Raw genomic sequence first — 18,831 nt, 5'->3', positions numbered from 1 at the left:
AAGAGCACAAGTCTGTCAGCTCCCACTGCACTGGATGACAGTTATCCTTCTATTAGAAACCCTTTGAAGTCTCCAGCCCCCAGATAAGAAATGTTGCGCACGACACCTGTTGCACACAGCCTACCTCCTTGCCTCAGTGACCTAATAGGGGTGGACCCCTTTTCTGTACACGACCCTCTACTACTGCACATGGCACGGCCTCCCACTGCTCATGGCCCACTTCTCTGCCCAGATGACATAATGGGGTGGCCCGTTCGATTGTGATTCACGTGATTATGTATGCCCTATCACTAAGCCTGTAGATGATGACCTCACTTACAACCCTTCCCCCTGCTTGTACCTAATAAATACAGATGCTTCTGGGCATTCGGAGCCTCACTTGCCTCTGCTCATAAGTGGCGTGGCCCCCTGAGTCCAGCTGCTCTTCACCAGTTCTTCAGTGTCCTGTCTCTTTACTTCTCTGATTCTGTACCTCAGCACAGCATAAAGTAAAGCACACTCCACGACCCTGTGGGACCAACAGCCCACCTGACTTCAGGTGATCCACCTGCCTTGGTCTCCAAAAGTGCTAGGATTACAAGCATAAGCTACTATGCCCTGCCCATATACCATATTTTCTTTCTTTTTTTTTTTTTTGAGAGAGTCTCGTTCTGTCGCCAGGTGCCAGGCTGCAGTGCAGTGGCGCAATCTCTGCTCACTGCAACCTCCGCCTCCTGGGTTCAAGCAATTCTCTTGCTTCAGCCTCCTGAGTAGCTGGGATTACAGGCAGGTGCCACCATGCCCAGCTAATTTGTGTGTTTTTAGTAGAGACGGAGTTTCACCATGTTGGCCAGGATGATCTCGATCTTCTGACCTTGTGATCCGCCCGCCTCAGCCTCCCAACACATTTTCTTTATCCATTAGTTGACTGATGGGCATCTGTACCGGTTCCGTATTTTTGCGATTTCAAATTGTAGTGCTATAAACGTGTGTGTACAAATGTCTTTTTCATATAATGGCTACTTTCCTTCAGCTAGATACCTGAAAGTAGGATTGCTGGATCAAATCGTAGTTCTTCTTTCAGTTCTTTAAGGAAAATCTCCATGCTGTTTTCCATAGCGGCTGCACTAGTTCACATTCCCACCAGCAGTGTAGAAGTGTTCCCTGTTCACCTCTTCCACGCCAACATCTATTCTTTCTTGATTGTTACATTACAGCCATTCTTGCTTGAGTAAGGTGGTATCTATCGCATTGAGGTTTTGATTTGCAATCCCTGATCACTGGTGATGTTGAGCATCTTTTCATATCAGATTCTGATTTTTAAAGCTGTGTCTATGTATTCATTCCCTAGATTTAAAATTCTAGGTATTGAGAATAATAGCTTGTTTTAAAAGAGACAAGGTCTCACTCTGTTCCCAGGCTGAAGTGCAGGAGAATAAGAACTTTTTGATCTGCATTTCACTTGCAAGTAATTGACATTTTACTCTGATTCCATTTAGAAGGTATGTATAAATTGGTCGAGAAAAGAGAAAGTACTGCAGGTCAAATGCATGGCCTTGACTGCACGTTATCAATGTTCCCAAGTTACTTATTAAATATTAATTGAGATATAGGGTGAGATAAGCAAAGGTGACTTACCCACGATCATGACGAATACTGAGGTTGCCTTTTGTTTCCTTCAGTAACTGACAAAGGTATTTTTTTGAGCTGACTCTTCTGGGACCTCCGAGTTCTAGAAAACAACCCCCAGATTAGTATCCAGGATTAAGAAACTAGAAAATTCTTAAGATGACTAAACACAGATATAGCACAAATGCCTTAAAAAGATGTTAGACGAGATGAGGCTGGATACAGTGGCTCACACCTATAATCCCAGCACTTTGGGAGGCCAGGGCAGGCGGATCAATTGAGGTCAGGAGTTTGAGATCAGCCTGGCCAACATGGTGAAACCCCACCTCTACCAAAAATTAGCTGGGCATGGTGGTGCCCTCCTGTAATCCCAGGTACTTGGGAAGCTGAGGTGGGAGAATTGCTTGAACCCAGGAGGCAGAGGTTGCAGTAAATCAAGATCATGCCACTGTACTCCAGTCTGAGTGATACAGTGAGACCCCGCCTCAAAAAAGACATTAGATGAAGAGATTCTGCACTCCACGTTCACTGCCGCACTATTCACAACAGCCAAGATGTGGAAGCAACCTAAGTGCCCATCAGCAGATGAGTGGATCGGGAAATGTAGTATATACACACTGTGCAATACTATCTAATCATAAAAACAAAATTTGGCTGGGCTCCGTGGCTCATGCCTATGATCCCAGCACTTTAGGAGGCCAAGGCAGGCAGATCACCTGAGGTTGGGAGTTCAAGACCAGCCTGACCAACATGGAGAAACCCTGTCTCTACTAAAAATACAAAAATTAGCCAGGTGTGGCAGCCTGGCTAATATATATTATTATATAAATATAATAATATAATAAAATATAATATTAATATCATAAAATATATTTTACATATAATATAATATTATTATATTTTACATATAATATGTAAAAATTTTTAAATGAATAGATTCTAAATCTTTCCACTGCAAAGACATGATAAGTATGTGAGGTGATAGATACAGCTGGTTTAGTAATTCCGTGACGTTATATACATAACACTGCACTGTACACTATAAATATATACAATTATTCTTTGTCAATTTAAAAAAGACTGGGGGGTTGCAGGCAGCAGTCTGCAATCCCAGCACTTTGGGAGGCTGAGGGAGGAGGATCACTTGAGCCCAGGAGTTTGAGACCAGCCTGGGCAAAACAGGGAGACAAAAAATATACTAAAAAAATTAGGCCGGGTGCAGTGGCTCACACCTGTAATCCCAGCACTTTGGGAGGCCAAGGCCAGCAGATCACGAGGTCAAGAGTTCAAGACCAGCCTGGCCAATGTGGTGAAACCCCATTTCTACTAAAAATGCAAAGATTAGCTAGGTGTGGCGGCTCGAGCCTGTAATCCCAGCTACTCAGAAGGCTGAGGCAGGAGAATTGCTTGAACCGGGAAGGCAAAGGTTGCAGTGAGCTGCCATCAAGCCACTTCACTCAAGTCTGAGACAGAGTTAGATGCAATTTCAAAAAAAAAAAAAAATCAGCCAGCATGGTGACACACACTCTTAGTCCCAGATATTTAGGAGGCTGAAGTGGAAGGACCACTGGAGCCTGGGAGTTTGAGGCAGAAGTAAGCCATGATCATGCCACTGTACTCTAGCCTGAGTGACAGAGTGAGACCCTGTCTCAGAAAATAATAAACAAATAAAACCTTAGGAAATGAATAAAATATAATGAAGTGACTGAATACAAGTGCCATCCATCCATCCTAGAAAGGTTCTTGGCTTCCCATTCATCTGCCGGGTCTCCTTTGTCTGATCGGGAAGGACTTCTCTGTCTGCTTTCCCATATGTGTTACAGCTTAACACTAGGCATCAGCTAACGGCCAGATAGAACTGGCTCGTTGTCAGCCCTAACACAGGCGACCAATGCAGTGAGCCCTAAGTGAGCCCTACTGAAAACAGTGGTCAGTAGTTAAGCATCAGCAACTCTAAGTGCTGAGTTGCCTTGTTAGCCTTGTTAGGTGTCCGGGTGGGGAAAAGAGAAAAGAGGGGAGAGTGGAGAGGTGAGGGGGACAAATGAAGGGGAGATAATACCTGGAAAGACCCAGGTGCATTCCGTGGTGACCCCTGGCTTGTAAGTAAGCCCACCTCCTCCCCTCCTCCTGCCTGCAGGGCCTGCATTCCAGCCATGCCGGAATAGTTCCTCAAGGTCACCCAAGGGTGCTTCCAGGCCTCTGTGCTTTTACTCACGCTACTTCCTCTCTATGCAAATTGCCCATGTATTTTACCATCTGATTTTTTTTTTTGAGACCGAGTCTCACTCTGTCAGCCAGGCTGGAATGCGGTGGCACGATCTCGGCTCACTGCAACCTCCGCCTCCCAAGTTCAAACGATTCTCCTGACTCAGCCTCCTGAGTACTGGGATTATAGGCACACCACCATGCCTGGCTAATTTTTGTATTTTCAGTAGAGACGGGGTTTCGCCATGTTGGCGAGGCTGGTCTGGAACTCCTGACCTTGGGTGATCTGCCTGCCTTGGCCTCCCAAAGGGCTGGGATTATAGGTGTGAGCCACTGCACCTGGCCACCATGCACCATGCTATATATTTTATCGTATTCATTTAAAAACTTTTTTTTTTTTGCACATGAGGCACCAAACACTTTCACGTGAGAGGACCCTGAGCCCTGCAGGTGCTATTTTCTATGAAATAGGATCTCTTCACTATCCTCACTACAGTGGCAAGAAAATCTCAACATGCTACTTTGTCTTTATTTTATTTCTTTTTTTTTTTAAATTTTACTTTAAGTTCTGGGGTACATATGCAGATGTTGCAGAATTGTTACATAGGTATACACATGCCATGGTGGTTTGCTGCCTCCATCCGCTGTCACCTACATTAGGTATTTCTCCTAATGTTATGCCTCCCCAATCTCCCCACCCCCTGCAGACCCCAGTGTCTAAAAGGGATCTGCAGCCTTTATCAGCCTGTCACAAGAAAGGTGAAGAGCTGAGACAGGTAACACCAACCATCTCAGGCCAGCAATCAGAATGGCCAGGCCCACGCAGCAGGCACAGTGCCAAGCACAGTTTACGGCAGGGTTCCCTCCCCACTTCCACCCTCAAGGCAAGGAGGAAGCCAGCCACCGCGAGGCAATGTGTTCAGCTGTGCTTCCTCCTACTCTCGCTTTTTCTCCTCTGTCTATTTTTAAATTATTGGAGTTTTTCTTGAATAGTTAAAAAATCAAAATAATAAAAACAGGTGTAAACTGAGAAGTCCCACTTCCATGTCATGGAGGCTCATGCCTCCTACTGGTAAATTTATATCATCTTTCCACTGTGTCCTTGCACAAATATATATTCTTATTGCCATCCTCCTCTTTCTTTTCTTCTTCTTCTTTTTTTTTTTTTTGAGACAGGATTTTGCTCTATTGCCCAGGCTGGAATGCAGTGGCTTAATCACAGCTCATTGCAGCCTCCTGGGCTCAAGCGATCCTCCTGCCCCAGCCTCCTGAGTGCCTGGGACCACAAGTGTGTACCACTATGCCCCGCTAATGTTTTTAAAAATCTTTTTTGCAGAGACAGGGTCTAGCTATATTGCCCAGGCTGGTCTTGAACTCCTGGGCTTAAGCAATCCTCCCACCTTGGCCTCCCAAAGTTGCAGGATTACAGGCATGAGCCACTATTCCTGACTATCCCCTTTATTAGGTATGTGGAATGCCATATGAACCTTCAGTGTCTTCCATGTTTCTCACTTAGTAACAAATCTGGAAATATTTCCACACCCCAGAGCACCTCATTCTATTCTACCGCTGCTCAGAACTCCACCGTGTGGTTAGACCACACCCTATTCCCTCGGTTCCCTTTTGCTGGACACTGGGTGGCCTCCTATCATTTGCTATTGTAAAGCAATGCTGCAAAGAAAAACATGCCCATGCCATTTCATACACATGCAGAAGTATCGGTGGGAGAGATTCCCAAAGTGACACTGTATCGTCAAAGCGTCAGTTCCTTGGCAATTTTTAGAAAACATTGCCAATTTCCTCGCCAGGAGGACTGAATCACTTCATGCTCCCTGGCAACCTGGGAGAGTGCCTGTCTCACAGCGAGGCTCTGAATTACAACCCTTGTCTGTAGCAACAGATGGCAAATCCCTGGCGAAGCAGACAGGCTGCTCAGAACTTTACCCTGCTTCCTTATTGCAAAAATTAAGAATATTTATTTTATTTTATTTTATATTTATTTTGAGATGGAGTCTTGCTCGTCTCCCAGATTGGAGTGCAGTTGCACAATCTGGGCTCACTGCAGCCACCGCCTCCTGGGTTCAAGTGATTCTCCTGCCTCAGCCTCCCGAGTAGCTGGGATTACAAGCATGTGCCACCACACCCAGCTAATTTTTTTGTATTTTAGCAGAGACAGGGTTTCACCATGTTGGTCAGGATGGTCTCGATCTCCTGACCTGGTGAACCGCTCGCCTCGGCCTCCCAAAGTGCTGGGATTATAGGCGTGAACCACTGTGTCCGGCAGAAATGAAGAATTTTTAAACAAAATTATTTGCTTTCTCTGTACCTAGCTGTACTCAGCACGAAGGCATGGGGGGAGGAGTTTGTAAAGTGTGTTGCCAAGTAAATCCCTGTTTTTAAAAATTCTGTCTTCCCAACATCTCTAGAATCAGTTAATGCACAAGAAAATGTATGCTATCTAGAGCCAACAGTTTTTCCAACGAAATGGTATCTGATTCTAGCTGTAGGATGTTGAGTAAGAAATTCAGTCATTTTTCCCTTCCCGTAATATGCAAAGTTAGAATTAGTTATCTCTTCTGGTTCTTTCTAGCTCAAAAATTCTTAAAAAGTTATTTTTTTGAGACAGGGTCTTGCTCTGTTGCCCACGCTGGAGTGCTATGGCATGATCATCTCTCACTGTAGCCTCAAACTCCTGAGCTCTAAGTCAGATCTCCCTACCTCGGCCTCCTGAGTAGCTGGAACTATAGGTGTGAGCCACTACACTTGGCTAACTTTTTTTTTTTGTAGCAATGGGGTCTTGCTATCTTGCCCAGGCTGGTCTTGAACGCCCAGGCTGAAGCAATCCTCCTATGTGGTCCTCCCGAAGAGCCAGGATTACAGGGCTGAGTTACTGTGCCTGGGTAATTTTATTTTATTTTTCTTAGAGAGGGTCCCGCTCTATGGCCCAAGCTGGAGTACAGTGGTGTGATCATAGCTCATTGTAGCCTTGACCTTGTGCTCAAGCTATCCTCCTGCCTCAACCTCCCACGTACCTGGGACTACAGTCATATGCAAACATGTCCAGCTAATTTTAACATTTTTTGTAGAGACAAGGTTTTGCTATGTTGCCCAGGCAGGACTTGAACTCCTGGCCTCAAGTGATCCTCCCACCTTGGCCTCCCAAAGTGCTGCGATTATAGGTGTGAGCCACTGCACCTGGCCAGCTTTGTCTTTTTCTGCACGTTCCTATCAGTTCCATTCAAGGGAGGCCCTGAGAGCCCCCTGTGGCAGGTGCTGGGTGCTGCAGCCAGGGTGCCAAGGTGAAGGGTCCTGAGGCGCTCACAGTGAGCGGGAGGGATGGATGCAGTCACCTGTCAGGTACCTGATGTGCACGCTGATGGAGACAGGTGCACATGCACACATGTGCACACACACACATGCGCACAAACACAGCCACACTAGCAGGAGAAAAACGAGGGAGTGCTTGATTATATCTCAGGAATTTGACATAAAACCCTAAAGAAGAGGTTAAGAGACAGCCTGAAGCCATGAGGACAAGGAGGAGCCATCTGTTGCTATAATGCTTCTTTGGAAAATGTGAATTTGGGCCGGGCACGGTGGCTTACGCCTGTAATCCCAGCACTTTGGGAGGCCAAGTTGGGAGGACCACTTGAGGTCAGGAGTTCAAGACCAGCCTGGGCAACATGGTGGAACTCTGTCTCTACTCTCTACTAAAAATACAAAAATTAGCTGGGTGTGGTGGTGGGTGTCTGTAATCATAGCTATTCAGGAGGCTGAGACAGGAGAATCACTTGAACCCAGGAGGCAGAGGTTGCAGTGAGCCACGGTTATGCCACTGCGCTCCAGACTGGTAACAGTGCGAGATCCTGTCTCAAAAGAAAAAAGAAAAATGTGTATTTGTTCCCACACATGTGATGTTTTAGTGAACGATTTGAGCATAATGTGAAATTTGTGTTTATGTGTAGTTTTGTCCACGAGAAACACTAGATGAGCCATACCCAGGTGAACTGAGCCATGTAGGAGATACAAAAGCAGTGTGTTTCCAATCCCAGCACTTTGGGAGGCCAAGGCGGGCGGATCACCTGAGGTCAGGAGTTCCAGACCAGCCTGGCCATCATAGTGAAACCCTGTCTCTACTGAAAATACGAAAAAATTAGCTGGGTGTGGTGGTGCATGCCTGTAAACCTAGCTACTTGGGAGGCTGAGACAGGAGAATCACTTGAACCTGGGAGGTGGAGGTTACAGTGAGCCAAGATTGCGCCACTGCACTCCAGCCGGGGAGACAGAGAGAGACTCGGTCTCAAAAAAGAATAATTAACTGGGCGTAGGGGCCAACACCTGTAATTCCAGCTACTCAGGGGGCTGAGGCAGGAGAATCACTTGAACCTGGGATGTAGAGGAAAAAGTGAGACTCTGTCTCAAAAATAAAATAAAATAAAAATAAACTGGCATGTAATCTTTATTTCATTGAAAGTCATGAATCCCATGAATTCTATTCAACAAGTTTGCATTAAAAATATCTGCCCAAGAAATCCATAGAGACAGAAAGTAGACTGTGGTAGCCAATGGCTACAGAGAGAAAAGGATGGGGAGTGACTGCCAATGGGAGTGGGGTCTCATTTAGGGGTCATGAAAATATTCTAGAATTAGATAGGGGTAGTGGCTGCACAATTTTATGAATATTATTTTTTGTTCCCTGCCCCCAAATACTATTTTTTAAAACCACGAATTGTATACTTTAGAAGAGTGATTGTATGTAAATAATAAAATGTGAATTATCTCTTTCTTTTTGGATATAGGGTCTCTCTCTGTCACCAGGCTGGAGTACTGTGGCAAGATCATGGCTCACTACAGCCTTGACCTCCCAGGATCAAATGATTCTCCTACCTCAGCCTCCTGAGTAGCTGGGACTACAGGTACATGCCAGTGTGTCAAGCTAATTGAAACTGTTTGTTTTGTAAAGGTAGGGTTTCCCAGTGTTGCCCAGGCTGGTCTCAAACTTCTTGGCTCAAGTGAGCTGTCTGCCTTGGCCTCCCAAAGTGCTGAGATTACACACGTTGGCCACCATGGCTGGCCTATATCTCAATTAAAAATACATATTTTAAAGAAATATCTGCCAAAGAATGACCAGAAAAGTCATTAAAGTCCTCCCTAGACACAGGGGAAGAAACAGCCTCACTGCATACATTTAAAGGGAGAGCTAAGCACCAAAATAGTTTTGTCACTAAAAACCTTCTTCTGCCCGATATAAATGCAAGGGTTCACAAATGCCTCAGAGACAGCTTGTGAGAAGAAATCTTCCTAAGAAACACCAGAGTCCAGCACAGTTTCCACTTTGAAAAGCTTATATAGTACACATTGTATACTTGGAAAAATTTCTATTTTGGGAGTCTGTTCTTCTTTAAGCTAATTTCTGCAATTACCTGTTTAGGCTCATAGCAATGAGCATGTTGATTCTAAAATGATTAATGTTCTAGTTTTGGATCTATTTGTGTCACATAGAAACTGCTCCAGGGAACTCTGAATCTAACAAAATACTAATCTGAAGATGGATGAAGCAAGAAATGCCATCAGAGAGTATTTCCAGAAACAAGGCAAAGATGTCTGCTCCCCTCCTATTCAGCACTGATCTGGAGGTCCTAGCCAGAGCAATAAGGGAAGAAAATGAAATAAGGCATAAATACTGAAAAAAGGAATGAAACCGTTTCTATTCGTGAATGACATGATTGTGTAGAAAATCCAAAGGAATCTACGAAAACTCTGCTAGAATAGATGAATTCAGAAAAGTTGCAATTTATAAAAATCAACTGTAGTTATTTATATCATTAATAAACAATTTGAGAATGAAGTTTAAAATATAATGTATAACCGTATCAATAAACAAAATACAGGTTGGTTATCCCTAGTCTGTAAATCCAAAATCTGGGTGAGTGTAGGGGCTTATGCCTGTAATCCCAGCATTTTGGGAGGCCAAGGTGGGCAGATCACCTGAGGTCAAGAGTTCGAGACCAGCCTGGCCAACATGGTAAAACCTGGGTCTCTACAAAAATTAGCCGGATGCGGTAGTGCATGCCTGTAGTCCCCACTACTTGGGAGGCTGAGGCAGAATTACTTGAACCCGGCAGGCGGAGGTTGCAGTGAGCTGAGATTGCACCACTGCCCTCCAGCCTGAGCGACAGAGCGAGATTGTCTCAAAAACAAAAACCCAAATTTTGGATTTTTGGATCAGGGATGCTCAACTATAAGTATATAATGCAAATATGCCTAAATCAAAAAAATATCTGAAATCTGAAACACTTCTGGTCCCAAGCATTTTGAATAAAAGATACTCAACCCAGGCCAGGTGCAGTGGCTCACGCCTGTAATCCCGGCACTTTGGGAGGCCGAGGCAAGTGGATCACAAGGTTAGGAGTTCGAGACCAGCCTTGCCAATATGGTGAAACCCTGTCTATTAAAAAGACAAAAATTAGCCGGGGTTGGTGGCACATGCCTGTAATTCCAGCTACCCGAGTGGCTGAGGCAGGAGAATCACTTGAACCTGGGAGGCAGAGGTTGCCGTGACCTGAGGTCGTGCCACTGCACTCTAGCCTGGGTAACAAGAGTGAAACTCTGTCTCAAAAAAAAAAAAAAAAAAGATACTCAACCTGTGTTAGAGATAAATTTAACAAAAGACATACCAGACCTTTACAATGAAAATGCAAGATATGGTCGAGAGAAATGAGGAAAGACCAAAATAAACCGAGACATGCTCTGTTTACAGATGTCAGTTTTCCTCAGTTGTCCTTGAATCTATGGATTCAAGAGAACCACAATAATAGCCAGGCGTGTTGGCTCACATCTGTAATCCAGCACCTGGGGAGGCCGAGGCGGGTGGATTATCTGAGGTCAGGATTTTCAGACCAGCCTGGCCAGCACGGTGAAACCCCATCTCTAATAAATACAAAAGTTACCCAGGTGTGGCGGCACACACCTGTAGTCCCAGCTAGTCAGGAGGCTGAGGCAGGAGAATCACTTGAACCTGGGAGGTAGAGACTGCCATGAACTGAGATCACTCCACTGCACTCCAGCCTAGGTGACAGAACGAAACTCAGTCGCAAAAAAAGAAAGAAAGAAAACCACAATACCTGGCTGGGCGTGGTGGCTCACGCCTGTAATCCAAGCACTTTGGAGGCCAAGATGGGTGGATCACCTGAGGTTGGGAGTTCAAGACCAGCCTGACCAACATGGTGAAACCCCGTCTTAAAAAAAAAAAAAAGAAAACCACAATACCAAGAGGGCATTAAAAAAAATAGACAAATTGATTCTAAAATTGATATGGATCTGTAAAAGACCTAGAATAGTCAAAGCAATTCTGAAAAAGAAAAACAAAGTGAATATATACTACATAATTTCAAGACTTTCTATAGAGTTATAATGATCAATAAGATGTGGCATGAATTTAAGGAAAGACAAATCAATTGAAATGACCAGAGTCCAGAAATAGCCCCTAGCATGTGCGCTCAATTGATAATCAACAAAAACGGCAAAAATAATTCAGTAGTGAAAGATAGTCTTATCAACAAAGAGTGCTAGAACTGGGTATGTGTATGGAAAAAAAACCCATTGATTTTAACTTTATCCCACACGCTAAAATAAGTCTAAGTGAACCACAGACCTAAACATAATTAGAAAATTTCTAGAAGGAGAAAAGAATCACAACCTTGGGACAGATTTCTTAGGACACAAAAAACCCCACTTTAAAAAAAAACCTGTTAAGCTGGAAGTAATCAAAATTTAAAATTTCTGCTTTTTAAAAGAAACTGTTAAGAAAAAGAAAAGGCAGGCCAGGTGCAGTGGCTCATGCCTGTAATCCCAGCACTTTGGGAGGATGAGGCAAGAGGATTGCTTGAGTCCAGGAGTTTGAGATTAGCCTGGGCAACACTGTGAGATCCTGTCTCTACAAAAAATAAAAACATCAGCTGGGTATGTTTCCGTGTACCTGTAATCCCTGCTACTCAAGAGGCTGAGGTGGGAGGATCACTTGAGCCTGGGAGTTGGAGGTTCAAGTTGGCCCTACATTCCAGCCTGGCTGGCGGAGCAAGACTGTTTCTAAAAATAAATAAACTGAACACAGTGGCTCATACCGATAGTCCCAAAACTTTGGGAGGCTGAGGCAGGAGGATTACTTGAGGCTGGGAGTTCAATGCCAGCCTGGGAAATGTAGTGGGTGGGGCAGTGTGTGCCTGTGGTCCCAGCTACTTGGGAGACTGAGGTGGAAAGGATTGCTTGATCCCAGGAATTTGAGGCTGCAGTGAGCTGTGATCACGGCTGTGGATAGCTACTGCACTCCAGCCTGGGCAACAGAGAAGACTCTGTCTCAAAAATAAACAAATAAAGTTAAAATGAGGCAGGGTGAGGTGGCTCACGCCTGTAATCCCAGCACTTTGGGAGGCCAAGGTGGGTGGATCACCTGAGGTGAGGAGTTCAAGACCAGCCTGACCAACATGGTGAAACCCCGTCTCTACTAAAAATACAAAAGTTATTGAGGTGTAGTAGCAGGTGCCTGTAATCCTAGCTACTTGGGAGGCTGAGACAGGAGAATCGCTTGAACCCAGAACGTGGAGGTTGCAGTGAGCTGAGATTGCACCACTGTACTCCAGCCTGGGCAACAGGTGTGAAACAGTCTCAAAAAAATTAAAAGTCCATATCTGTTAGAGAGACATCATGAAATATTTATGAGTGACATGATATGATGCTGAGATTTGTTCTGAAATTCTTCTGAAGAAAATGTGTGTGGATGGGGTAGGAGAAAATTGACAGTGGTTGAAGGCAAGTGACTGTGGCATTCTTTATACTTTGGTGCTCATTTGAAATTTTCTATAATAAAATTTGTGCTTTAAAAATTTCCCAGCTGGGAGCAGTGGCTCACGCCTATAATCCCAGCACTTTGCGAGGCCAAGGCAGGCGGATCACTGGAGGACAGGAGTTCAAGACCAGCCTGGCCAACATGGTGAAAACCTGTCGCTGCTAAAAATACAAAATTAAAAACAAAAACAAAAACAAAATTAGCCTCAGGTGGTGGGCGTGCCTGTAATCCCAGCTACTTGGGAGGCTGAAGCAGGAGAATCACTTGAACCCAGGAGGCGGAAGTTGCAATGAGCTGAGATCGCACCACTGCACATCAGCCTGGGCAACAAGAGCAAAACTCCATCCCCATCCCCAAGAATTTCTCTTCATATGCCCCAGATCATTAGAAAGAGGAAGTTTGGGTCCAGTGACATCTGATTGTAACTTTTTCCTCCGTAAAACAAGTGTGTTCCCTTTCCTCCCCAGAGACACAGAAACTCTCCCTCTAACAGAACAGCTGCCCTGCCGGTGATATTTGCACACTAGTGCTCAGTGGCATGTCTGGATGTGACAAATGTAGTCAAGAGAAAACTAAACGCATACACTCGTGGCACTGCCAGTGCGATTCTCGTGGCTGATGGGCAGCAGCGTGCTCAGCTCCAGGTCCGTCACCATCTGACGAGATTCCGCCAGCAAACGCTGGAGCTTGCTCGTGGGTGAGAATTCATCCTGGAAGGGCAACACAATTGAAGCCTACAGGAAATTAAGAGGCACTTTTAAATGCTTAGGTTTACAAACACATTACTAACACAAACGCTAACTACCTAGGAATGTTTCTTTCTTTCTTTTTTTTTCTCTTGCTCTGTCACCCAGGCTAAAGGGCGGTGGCATGATCGCAACTGACTGCCTCAACCTCCTGGGCTCAAGTGATCCTCCTGCCTCAGCCTCCTGGAAAGCTGGGACCATAGGTGTGTGCAACCACACCCAGCTATTTTTTTTGGGGTGGGGGTGGGTAGAGGCAGGGTCTTGCACTGTTGTCCAGGCTAGTCTTGAACTCCTGGCCTCAAGTAATCCTCCTGCCTTGGACTCCCAAAGTGCTGGGGTTATAGGCCTGAGCCACCACACCCTATCACCTGAGAATATTTCTTTGTCTTTAGGTGTTACAAAGCAAAGCAGGACATCAAATAGTAGACTAAGAATAACTAAATTAATTCCTTTTTTTTTTTTCTTTTTGAGACAGAGTTTTGTTCTTGTTGCTCAGGCTGAAGTGCAATGGTAGGACCTCGACTCACTGCAACCTCCACGTCGTGGGTTCAAGTGCTTCTCCTGCCTTAGCCTCCCAAGTAGTTGGGACTACAGTTGTGTACCACCACGCCCAGTAATTGTGTATTTTTAGTAGAGATGAGGTTTTGCCATGTTGGCCAGGCTGGTCTTGAACTCCTGACATCAGGTGACACACCCACCTCAGCTTCCCAAAGTGCTAGGATTACAGATGTGAGCCACTGCATCCCTTTTATTTCTTAGAACCTACCCAGTTAGATAATTTGACTTAAACAGAACTTACTACAACTAATGAAGTAACATCCATATGATAAAAGAATCCTAGTTATTGGTTAGCTCGCCTCAACCAACTTGTCAAGGCTGTATTTAACACGTCAAGACACTTGCAAAATAAGACAACATTAAAGGCTTATAAACCTTGAAAAGTATGTGGGTATGTGGCCAGGTGCAGTGGCTCACACCTGTAATCCCAGCACTTTGAGAGGCCGAGGTGGGCGGATCACAAGGTCAGTTCGAGACCAGCCTGGCCGATGTGATAAAAACTCTGTCTAAAATACAAAATTAGCTGGGCATGGTGGTGGGTGCCTGTAGTCCCAGCTACTTGGGAGGCTGAGGCAGGGGAATCACTTGAACCCAGGAGGCAGAGGTCACAGTGAGCCTAGATCGCACTACTGCACCTCAGCCTGGGTGACAGTGAGACTCCATCTAAAAAAAAAAAAACCAGCAGAATATATATATGTAGTATATATATATGTAACATAATATGTTATATATATTCTTATATTTAATAAGGATAAACAAAGGTACATACCCACATATATATATATTCATGGTGCTGCCAGTGAGACTCTCACGGTTGATGGGCAGCAGTGTGCTCAGCTCCAGGTCCGTCACTATCTACCTACCTACCTACCTACCTACCTATATGTGGGTATACGCCTTTGCTTATTCTTATTAAATATAAGTTCATGCTAAACTTCAGATCCCGAAGTTGAAATTTTTATTAAAATTTATAAAAATTTCAACTTCGGGATCTGAAGCTTAGCGTGAAAGTGAGTCACTGCCAACTGCTATCCAAGGGGGCTAGACTAGTTTATTTTTTATTTTTTGAGACAGAGTTTTGCTCTTGTTGCCCAGGCTGGAGTGCAATGGCGGGATCTCGGCTCACTGCAACCTCTGCCTCCTGGGTTCAAGCGATTCTCCTACCTCAGTCTCCTGAGTAGTTGGGATTACAGGCGCCTACCACCACGCCTGGCTAATTTTTTGTATTTTTAGTAGAGACGGGATTTCACCGAGTTAGCCAGGATGGTCTCGATCTCCTGACCTAGTGATCTGCCAACCTCAGCCTCCCAAAGTGCCAGGATTATAGGTGTGAGCCACCGCACTCAGCCTTAGTTTGCATTTTCTAGAATTTTCTACAAATGCATTCAAACTTTTGTGGCCCTCTTGTTTCTTTCACTCAGTGTAATTATCTTGAGATTAATCTGTGTTACTGTGTGTATAAATAATTCCTTTTTGTTGCTGTGAAGTATCCAACAGTGTGGATATATTAGGTTGGTGCAAAAGTAAGTATGGTCTTTGTCACTAAAAGTAATGGCAGGCCATTAAGAGGAGTTAGAGACCAGCCTGGCCAACATGGTGAAACACCATCTCTACTAAAAATACAATTAGCCTGGTGCACGGTGGCATGCTCCTGTAATCCCAGCTACTTGGGAGGCTGAGGCAGGAGAACTGCCTGAACCCGGGAGAAGGGGGTTGCAGTGAGCCAAGATCAAGCCACCACACTCTAGCCTGGGTGATAGAGCAAGACGCAATCTCAAAAAAAAAAAGTAATGGCAAAGATAGCCACTACTTTTGGACCAACCTGTTACCATAATGGCTTAGCCATTCACCTGTGAATGGACATTTCGGTTGTTTCTTGTATTCTGGCCAGTACAAAAAAAGCTGCTTCCATATTCAGGTATAGTAAGTCTTTGTATAGACATATTTTATTCATTTATCTAGGAATGGAATGGCTAGGTCATATGGTAGGTGTATATTTAATTTTTTTTTTTCTATAGAGTCAGGGTCTTGCTCTGTCACCCAAGCTGGAATGCAGTGGCACAATCATGGTTTACTGCAGTTTCAAACTCCTGGGCTCAAGTAATCCTCCCACCGCAGCCTCTCAACTAGCTGGGACTATACGCATGAACCACATTATGCCCAGCTCATTTTAAATTTTTTTGTGGAGACAGGATCTTGCTATGTTGCCCATGGTGGTCTCAAACTCCTGGCCTCAAGCAGTTCTCCTGCCTCAGCCTCCCAAAGTGCTGGGGTATATTTAACGTTTTAAGAAACTGCCAGATGTTTTCCAAAGTGGTTAGACCAATTACATTCCCACCATCAGTGTATGACAGTCCCAGCGACTCCAGACTCCAGTCAGTACTTACTATGGTCAGTTTTTAGATTCCAGACATTCTCATAGGTATGAAGTGGTATCTCAATGTGGTTTTCACTTGCACTCCCCTAATGACTAACAATGTTGTGCATCTTTTCACACACGAAAGCACCATATATTCATAGCTCTGTTTTCAACTGATAGAGAAGTTCTAGACAGTTATTCAGTCCCGGAGAGACACTATTCTTTATGTCTGTGTAGAATATCCTCCTTTAATTACTTCTCCAGATTTACCTCCTGTCTGTACTATGCTAATAAAACACGCATCAGACCGGGTGCGGTGGCTCACACCTGTAATCCCAGCACCTTGGGAAACTGAGGGGGGTGGATCACCTGAGGTCGGGAGTTCAACACCAGCCTGGCCAACATGGTGAAACCCCATCTCTACTAAAAATACAAAAATTAGCCAGGTGTGGTAGCTCATGCCTGTGGTCCCAGCTGCTCAAGAGGCTGACATGGGAGAATCGCTTGAGCCCAGGTGGCGGAGGCTGCAGTGAGCTGAGATTATGCCATTGCACTTCAGCCTGGGCGACAGAGCCATCTCATTTTACAAAATAATAATAATTGGCCAGGCACAGTGGCTCATGCCTGTAATCCCGGCACTTTGGAGAGTCAAGGAGGGTGGATCACAAGGTCGAGATGGAGATCATCCTGGCCAATATGGTGAAACCCCATCTCTACTAAAAGTACAAAAATTAGGTGGGCATGGTGGCATGCACCTGTAGTCTCAGCTACTCAGGAGGCTGAGGCAGGAGAATGGCTGGAACCCAGGAGACAGAGGTTGCAGTGAGCTGAGATTGCACCACTGCACTCCAGTCTGGCAACAGAGCAAGACTTCATCTCAAAAAATAAAATAAAATAATAATAATAATAATAAATTTGTTGAGTTAATGCTTATTTCTCCTGTTCATCATTTGGAATCACATGGTAAACACATTTTAATTTCTCTTTAGAAAGGAGAGAAGGCAGGGCATGGTGGCTGACACCTGTAATCCCAGCACTTTGGGAGGATGAGGCAGGTGGATCACGAAGTCAGGAGTTTGAGACCAGCCTGGCCAACATGGTGAAACCCCGTCTCTACTAAAGATACAAAAAATTAGCCAGGCATGGTGGTGCATGCCTGTAATCCCAGCTACTCAGGAGGCTGAGGCAGGTGAATCACTTGAACCCGGGAAGTGGAGGTTTCAGTGAGCCGAGATCACACCACTGCACTCCAGCCTGGGCAACAGGGTGAGACTCTACCTCAAAAAAAAAAAAAAAAAAAAAAAAGGAGCGGAAAAAAGATTTTTTTTAAAAAATATAGAAACAGGGTCTCACTATATTACCAGGCTGGTCTTGAACTCCTGGGGTCAAGCGATCCTCCCACCTCAGCTTCCCAAAGTGCTAGGATTCCAGGCATGAGCCACCATGCCTGGCCAAAAGATTTTTACTCTAGCCTTTGCTAGAGTAAAAAAGCATTTGCTGGGAGCAGTGGCTCACACCTGTAATCCCAACACTTTGGGAGGCCAAGGCAGGCGGATCATCCAAGGTCAGGAGTTGGAGACTAGCCTGACCAACATGAAGAAACCCCGTCTCTACTAAAAATGCAAAATTAGCCAGGTGTAGTGGCACATGCCTGTCACGTCAGCTACTTGGGAGGCTGAGGTAGGAGAATCACTTGAATCCGGGAGGCAGAAGTTGCGGTGAGCCAAGATGGTGCCATTGCACTCCAGCCTAGACGACAGGAGCAAAACTTCAAAGACTGTACTTTCAGGGATCATTTCTATAGTTTGTTACCAGAGAAGTTTCTCTGAACGTGTTAAAAAAAAGAAAAAAAAAAAAAAAAAAGAGCAAAACTTCATCTCAAAAAAAAAAAAAAAAAAGAAGAAAAAGAAAAAGCATCCATCCCTGCTGTATTTCCTGAATCCTCAGAGTAACGATGCTGAAGGATAACCACACACCACAGGCCAGTGTTAGAAAAGCCTCCTGCCTGGGCTCTAATGTAGAACATTAGAACTTCCTTTCTTTCTTTCTTTTTTTGAGACAAAGTCTCACTCTGTCACCCAGACTGGAGTACAATGGTGTGATCTTGGCTCACTGCACCTCTGCTTCCTGGGTTCAAGCAATTCTTGGGCTTCACCCTCCCGAGTAGCTGGGATTATAGGTGTGAGCCACCACACCTGGCTAATTTTTCTGTATTTTTAGTAGAGAAGGGGTTTCACCATGTTGGTCAAAGTGGTCTAGAACTCCTGACCTCAAGTGATCCACCCACCTCAGCCTCCTAAAGTGCTGGGATTACAGGGGTGAGTCACCGCACCTGGCCATAGCCTAGAACTTTCTCATTAGTGGGATGAAGATTTCAGTTTGCCACTCTGGTATCTTGGCAAATCATAGATATTAGATATTTTCCTTTTTTATGTTTTAAAAATTTTATTGAAATAAAAAATAGATGCAGGGACTCGCTATGTTGCCCACACTAGTCCTTGGCCCTTCAG

General features: G+C 44.8%; 1 protein-coding gene and 1 pseudogene across 10 annotated transcripts in view; one reads left to right on the top strand and one right to left on the bottom strand.

The window, feature by feature from the left end:
- Positions 1-18,831, bottom strand: part of CCDC62 (coiled-coil domain containing 62) — a 59,976-nt gene that overhangs the window by 2,772 nt on the left and 38,373 nt on the right. For 5 of the 10 annotated variants that reach the window (XM_078337557.1, XM_017976467.4, XM_078337564.1 and 2 more), the window contains 2 exons: positions 13,243-13,392; positions 1,618-1,711 (listed from right to left, as the gene is read on the bottom strand). In XM_078337557.1, coding sequence (XP_078193683.1) covers positions 1,658-1,711; positions 13,243-13,392 — 204 coding nt within the window. In that variant the 3' untranslated portion in view covers positions 1,618-1,657. The remainder of the gene's footprint in view (positions 1-1,617; positions 1,712-13,242; positions 13,393-18,831) is intronic. The other 5 variants (XM_078337561.1, XM_078337559.1, XM_078337563.1 and 2 more) reach the window with 2 other exon arrangements.
- On the top strand, positions 18,095-18,172 carry LOC118144516 (small nucleolar RNA U3; annotated as a pseudogene).

The sequence above is a fragment of the Callithrix jacchus genome, chromosome 9 (assembly GCF_049354715.1).
Source record: "Callithrix jacchus isolate 240 chromosome 9, calJac240_pri, whole genome shotgun sequence".
In the NCBI taxonomy this organism is placed as follows: Eukaryota; Metazoa; Chordata; class Mammalia; order Primates; family Cebidae; genus Callithrix; species Callithrix jacchus.
Note: the sequence above shows the minus strand (reverse complement) of the source record. Positions and strands in the feature narration are given on the sequence as shown.